Source organism: Haemaphysalis longicornis, unplaced genomic scaffold (assembly GCF_048455015.1).
Source record: "Haemaphysalis longicornis isolate Haplotype H1 unplaced genomic scaffold, Haemaphysalis longicornis Haplotype H1 scaffold_1, whole genome shotgun sequence".
NCBI classification, from domain to species: domain Eukaryota; kingdom Metazoa; phylum Arthropoda; class Arachnida; order Ixodida; family Ixodidae; genus Haemaphysalis; species Haemaphysalis longicornis.
In genome coordinates, this window is record NW_027526203.1 from 137,120,353 (window position 1) to 137,126,321 (window position 5,969).

Below are 5,969 nucleotides of genomic sequence, written 5' to 3' on the forward strand. Positions count from 1 at the left end.
TCATGACCCCATTCAGGGACAACGGGTGCACATTTCCCACGTGGAAAAGTAACTTTAATAGGCGACATAGCCAGCAGAGTGGCCATTGAGAACGCCTTCAGCCTCCTGAAACAGCGTTTTAGGAGGCTGTACTTTGTAGACGCCAGAACTGTTGAGCAGTCCTGCTGCATTGTAATGGCTGCGTGCGTTCTGCACAACTTCTGCAACGACGACAGACTTCCTGCAGGAGCTGACGTCATTGCACCGTTCGACTTCGACTGCAACCAACGAGGCTACGCTCAGGCTTTGAGAGATTGCATTGCTAAAGAGCAGTGCTAATTGTGGACACCCTTGCCCTGCCAACGCAAAGTCGACATGAAAGTGCCTTGTGTTACCACATATCCGACATCACGGAAACTGCTATGTTGTTGAACTGCATCCACTGTGAAAGGCTGGGAACTATCTGAAAAAGGGTGGTGTTCACATCATGTGCAAACCATGTGCATAGAGAACATTCGCATGAAAACAGAGTTGGCACTGCTAGAAGAAACATTTGCATGAAATTAAAAAGTGTGCAGTCCTGACACGCCGTCTTTATTGTTTGTTTCACTTGTCCTTTGTCGCAAGCAGATCTATGAGGCGGTCGAATCTCTGCATTCACTCCTCGTGGCGCTTTGCCTTCGCCTCTTGCCACTGCTGGCGGGCTTTATGGCCTTTTCCCTGGCCTCCTCTTGCTTCGCTTTGGCCTCCCCCATCTTTTGGAGCGTCTCCAAGAGGGGACCAAGCTGCGACCTGCTATGTCGCACTCTCTTCGGTACAGGGCCCCCCTTGTTGTGCACCGACAAGTCCTCAGGAGGTCCATCTCCTCCACCCTCAAGGTCCTTCGGCTGCAGTGCTGGCCCTGGTGAAGTTGTGGATAAACGTCACGCCAACAGACAGCACTTTGCTTACACAATGCAATTTTCACTTACCCTGGGTGGGTTCCCTCCTGGTAGGATTGCCTTCCCAGGCTCCAAAAGGATCCTTGGGTTTATGCTATGTTCCTTCTCTAGAACTGCGGCAAGCTCCCTGTAAGAACATTTCAATGGTTAAACAGGTTCATGGTGTCTCGAGGTGACTCGGGGTATGAGGGATGCCAGAACTGTTGAATAGTTCAATAAATAATTCCAACTTACTCCTCGTGTGCGCAACTTGTGGGGGCACGGCCAGTGGAAGTGTTGAAGTGTTATTTTTATTTTTGGCTTATATGATCGGTACAAACTCTTCCATTTATTTTCCACTTGGGTGGCCGTCATATTGCATAGGAACTCTTTGTTAATGAGCTCGGTTATTTTAATCCAGAGCTGTTTTTTTGTCCTAAACACAAAAGAAAAGCACAGCTGAAGTAATGTATGGGTAAAGTAAAGTAACACTTGACTGACACGAGTCGCATTAGGGGTGCACAACGTTTTATCTATAACTTAGTAAACATGCGCTGCTATTAAGTGCCGTTCTATCAGGATATTTGTATTTCAGCTGTCACATATTTGAAGCAGGAGGAAAAGATTTTTAAATTGCTTGGAACTAGAAATTCGAGCGACAATGCCAGCGCCCCTGTACAGTTCATTAGCAGCTACTGCGTTCAGAGATTAGCGCGGGGAGAAATTATGGCATACTGAATGTAATTCTGCACACAAAGGATAACATACCAGAGTGTTCTGGTCTTTCCCACCAAGTCCTTGAGCGCGGTGTACTGGGCGATGTAGAACTTCATTTTCCGGGCGCTCCACAGTTCCCCCTCATTTTCAGCCAGTGCGGCTGCACCGGCTGCACCATCATCGCCGTCACTGCAGGCGGAAGTCGGCAGTAGCGCCGGAGGGGGCAAATTCTCATCGCCGGCTGCCGTGAACCGCAACGTTACGTGCTGCCCGCCTGCAAAAGTACACACCAGCATGTATAAAGTCGGCACAGCCTTTGAGAAATCACAAACTGCGACCCAAAGCAACGCGACGAGGCCGACATGGCTACGACCAAAAATAAAACCGCTCTTGAACGCTACACGCGTTTATCGCCGGCATGCAACAACGCTTACCGGACGCCTCGTACAGGTAGCAGCCGCTGTCGCCCTGCATGGGTGACCCGTCCGGGCTGTGAAGGAGGTACACGTCCTTCTCCACGCCGTCAAACGACGCGCAGCGTCGTCTGCTACGCGTTGGGCGGCCCGTACGCCATGCTGCACTATTCCGGCACCTCCTTTTCGGCGAGTGCACGGCGACCGAGAACTAGTGCCGAGGTGGGCCTGCACTGTACTTGCACCTTGGCAAAACGAGGAAGGAAGTGCAGAGGGCGCGCGCGGCACCGGCAAAACGAGGACGACGGTGCTGCACCCCTTGAACTGGTGCAGCTAGTGCAGCCAAATCGAAGAGACCTAACGTTTTTGTTGCAGCGCAGGAATGGTGCCGTGCACCGCGTCGCTCGATTTCTCATGGTGCAGCCGCGGTGCAGAAAACTGCTGCACCTGCTACGGAGCTACGGAGGAGGTGCAGCGGTTCAGTGCCGTGAGCGTTGGGGCGTTGCGGGTTAGCAGGCGGCTACAGGCAGTTGCGGCGACCGCGTGAAAATGTACGTCGAACTCGAAGATACGCGGGACGAACTTCGCGTCTCGCCGCTGATGCGTACGGCGCAACCCAGATGGCCGTGAACAGTAGACGACGACAGGCGAGGAAGATTAGCAGACGACTGTGCCTGCACCTTGCTCGATTGCTAGGAGGAATGCTCGATTGTAAACACGCAGAAGCGCTGCTGACGGTGATGCGCGGCACCGCGGAACCACGCCGCTGCACTGCACCGGCACCACAGAACTTTCTCTACAACGTCCCAGAAGAGGGAGGATGCAACGTTGCCGTGCACCGCTTCTGAATCGAATATAAAGGAAGTGACGAAAAGGGTCTTTGCCACGTGATTTTTAAATGTGACGTCACGACTTTGAGTACCAGTCAACAAGAGCCAGAGTTAGGCTAGATAAATCCTCCCTGTTCTGTGGCTAGATGGAACAGTAGCCAGAGCCAACAGGCGGCAGCCATTGAGCCGGTCGACAGTGCGACAGCTTCCGTGTTTATTAGGTCGCCATGAAAATTCAAGAGATCGCGCCCATGACAGAAGTGCTCAAAGAGAAGTGCGCCGCGCCGTGCGGACGCCCAGTCATCGCGGAGCCCTGTGACGTGCCCATGCGGGTGCCCGTTCCGGTCCAGGTGACGCACTACAGCGGCCCGACGAAGTTGTCCCTGCGCTACCGTCTGCCCGACGCCTGCAGTGCGCTCGACCGCTTCCACGTCGGCCCGGGAAAGCGTCACCTGTACGAGGCCTCGATCGGCATGCCCTGCCTGGTGTGCACGGACAGCAGCACGGGACTGGCCCTCCGGGCTCTGGTGACCGACGTGCAACGCAGTCAGGGGATACCGGTGATGCTGGAAGTGCTGTTCGTCGACAGCGGCCAATGGGGCGTCGTAGGACTGGACGCGGTGTACGCGATGGACGCAGACGCGGCAGCCGAGCCGCACCTTGCGGTGTCCTGCTGCATCCGGGGCGTGACGCCGACGGCGGCGAGCTCGCGCCACGACCTGCAGGAGCTGTCCAAGGACGGCCAGCCGCTGTACGAGGCCCTCTTCTGCGAGGTGACGGACGCGGGGGTGTACGTGGTCGAGCTCCGCGCCAGGCTGCCCCGAAAGAGAGCGGGGCCGACGAAGGTCGACGTGGCCGAGTTCCTGGTCCGCAACGGCTACGCGGAGCGATTCGGCTACCTGGGGGGTTCGCTGCCAGCGAGCACAGGCGGCGCGTGCCAAGTCGAGTACCCCGAGAGCGACAAGCCGTCGCTGTCGCTTCTGCCCGTCCACGAAGAGCCCGCCACGGAGGACATTTTTTTGCCAGAGAGCGAGTCGAAATCAGCGGGCGCTCCGAAAGAGAACTCCTTCGACATGAAGGTGACGTTTACCTGCACTCCCGACCACTTTTACGGGCAGAAAACCTCCACGGCGAGAAAACTCACCGAAGTGCACAGGATTGTACGCACATGCACTACGAGGCTGGAACCCGAGTCCAAAGCCAGAAAAGGGACGTACCAGATTTACCGCGAGTCACCTCAAGACACCGGATCTAGAGTACGCGTTGAAGACGTGCTCGAGCCCGACAGGTGCAAAGTGTTCATGATAGACTATGGCAATCGAAAAACCGTGAATAGCTCGTGCCTGTACAAGGCCGACCCGAGGCTCTTCTGTATCGAGCCACTGGCGCTGAGGTTTCAGCTGGTGGGAACCGCACCGCGGAGGCAGTGGACAGAGGCAGCCGTCAAGCATTTTCTCGAGCTGACGCACGGCGACGCTCCGCTGACAGCAGTAGTGGTGGGGACAAAGAGCAGCCGCGACGAGTTCAACGACACAATCCACATGGTCAAGCTCCTCAGCAAAGTGCACGGCAGTGTGGCCGCAAGCTTGGGCCAGCCAAGGGCACCGTTCGACCCCATGCGGCAGGACTACGAGAGTCCGCTCAACAGCTACAGCGTGAACACGGACGACCCCGGCGTAGCCGCGTCAAACTTTGCCGTGGGCAGGGGCCACCGCGTGTGCAAGTTCTTCTCCTCGCGGGGCTCCTGCAGGGAAGGGGACCGGTGCACCTACAGCCACGTGGTGGCCGAGCCCGGCTCAGCGCTCCTGCACGTGCAGGAGCCCGCCACCAACTCCATGCAGCTGCTGCAGCCGCCCGAGGTGGGCAGCTGGGTGCTGGGGCAGGTGTCCGCATGCGCGGGCCCCCGCTGCTTCTACCTGGTGCTCCCCCACGGCCGCCGATCCCTGGCCAGGCTCCTGGACGAGGGCGGGGGTGGCCCACGGGAGACGCTGGACTCCCTCATGCAGGACCTGCAGGCCCTGTGCAGCCAGACCAGCAGCTTCCGGGAGAACCGGCTCGTGGTGCGCGCCGAGGGCGAGATGGTCGCTGCCCAAAGCAGCAGGGACGGCCGCTGGTACCGGGCCCTGGTGGTGTCTGCCGAGGAGGGCGACCTGCTCACCGTCTTCTTCGTGGACTTTGGCTTCTCCGAGTGCGTGCAGCTCAAGCAAGTGAAGAGCCTCGACCCACGCTTCACGCACCTGCCTCTGCAGGCGCTCGAAGCATGCCTCCTGCCCGAGGACCTCGAGCCCATGTCGACTCAGGAGGCTTGCAAGGCCTTTGAGGAGTGTGTGAGCGGCAGGGACCTCATGGTTGAGGTTGTACGCATCGTGCAAGACTTGCTGTACGTCCGGCTCTTCTTCATGCAGGACGGCAGTCTGTGCAGTGTTCACGACTACCTGAAGCACTGGCAGCCACAGGGTGCTGACCCGCTGTAGATGTGTTTAACTGCTTACTTTCATGGGTATTTATCTCACAAATGCAGTTGTTAGTGCAAAAACGACATTTCATCTGCAAGCTAGTTTTTTTTACCAACTTTCATTAGTTTTCAGGTCTGGTATATATTTCACATGCTCAGTTGTTAGTGCAAAAATGTGTCTTCACCGAGCTACCTTGTTGAGCTTTATACCAAAGTTATTTTAAGAGTTAAGGTGACTCGGTGCAGGTCTTTCCGTTTTGTTGTGCTGAAATGCATGCAGTTTGTTTGGCTTTTCTCATCCATGGGATAGGAAAAGCAAAGGACTAAAAGTGCGAGCTTATCTGTCTTTTGCAAAAATTTCTTCCGATCACTTGGGCTGCAGCTGTTGACCAAGCACACGTGCACAGAGGGTGCACCACTAGCTTGAGCATTCTGCCGGGCTAGTTGCTACATAGTATTTGCAATAAATTCACAATAGAAGTTAGCACAGGACAGACATCACAAGAGAGACAGTCGCGTCGGTCTCTCTGGTGTCTTTCTGGTGTTGTCTGTCCTGTGGTAACTTCTGTTGTGAATAACACAGTTTTGTAGTGATGAAGCAGTAAAGAAGACTGCTAGCTTTCAAACTTGCTAATTTTGAGCAGCCTTTTTTGTC

The 5,969-nt window shown here is 55.7% G+C and overlaps 2 protein-coding genes across 3 annotated transcripts; one reads left to right on the forward strand and one right to left on the reverse strand.

Annotated features, from left to right (window-relative positions):
• Positions 1-293: 293 nt before the first annotated feature.
• LOC144180825 (uncharacterized) lies at positions 294-2,857 on the reverse strand. 2 transcript variants are annotated; one of them, XM_077709023.1, is made up of 4 exons: positions 2,051-2,857; positions 1,668-1,890; positions 951-1,047; positions 294-880 (listed from the first exon to the last, which is right to left on the reverse strand). In XM_077709023.1, the coding sequence occupies exons 1-4, from the start codon at positions 2,088-2,090 to the stop codon at positions 686-688; spliced, it is 555 nt and encodes a 184-aa protein (XP_077565149.1). In that variant the 5' UTR covers positions 2,091-2,857; the 3' UTR covers positions 294-685. The 2 variants fall into 2 exon arrangements, with proteins under 2 accessions (XP_077565149.1, XP_077565150.1); XM_077709024.1 differs by adding an exon at positions 1,155-1,335 and having other exon boundaries at positions 741-1,047; positions 2,051-2,338.
• Positions 2,858-3,086: 229 nt separating this feature from the next.
• On the forward strand, positions 3,087-5,333 carry LOC144153334 (tudor domain-containing protein 1-like). Its single transcript, XM_077685016.1, has one exon. It carries the CDS (start codon positions 3,087-3,089, stop codon positions 5,331-5,333), a length of 2,247 nt encoding a protein of 748 aa, XP_077541142.1.
• Positions 5,334-5,969: the final 636 nt, after the last annotated feature.

Bases quoted from the DNA above. Each gene is read 5' to 3' on its own strand.
- LOC144180825 (XM_077709023.1), bottom strand. From the start codon at position 2,090: ATGCAGGGCGACAGCGGCTGCTACCTGTACGAGGCGTCCG. The intron at 1,891-2,050 runs GTAAGCGTTGTT...GTACTTTTGCAG, and splicing joins CTACCTGTACGAGGCGTCCG to GCGGGCAGCACGTAACGTTG. The intron at 881-950 runs GTAAGTGAAAAT...CAACTTCACCAG, and splicing joins CAGGAGGGAACCCACCCAGG to GGCCAGCACTGCAGCCGAAG.
- LOC144153334 (XM_077685016.1), top strand. From the start codon at position 3,087: ATGAAAATTCAAGAGATCGCGCCCATGACAGAAGTGCTCAAAGAGAAG.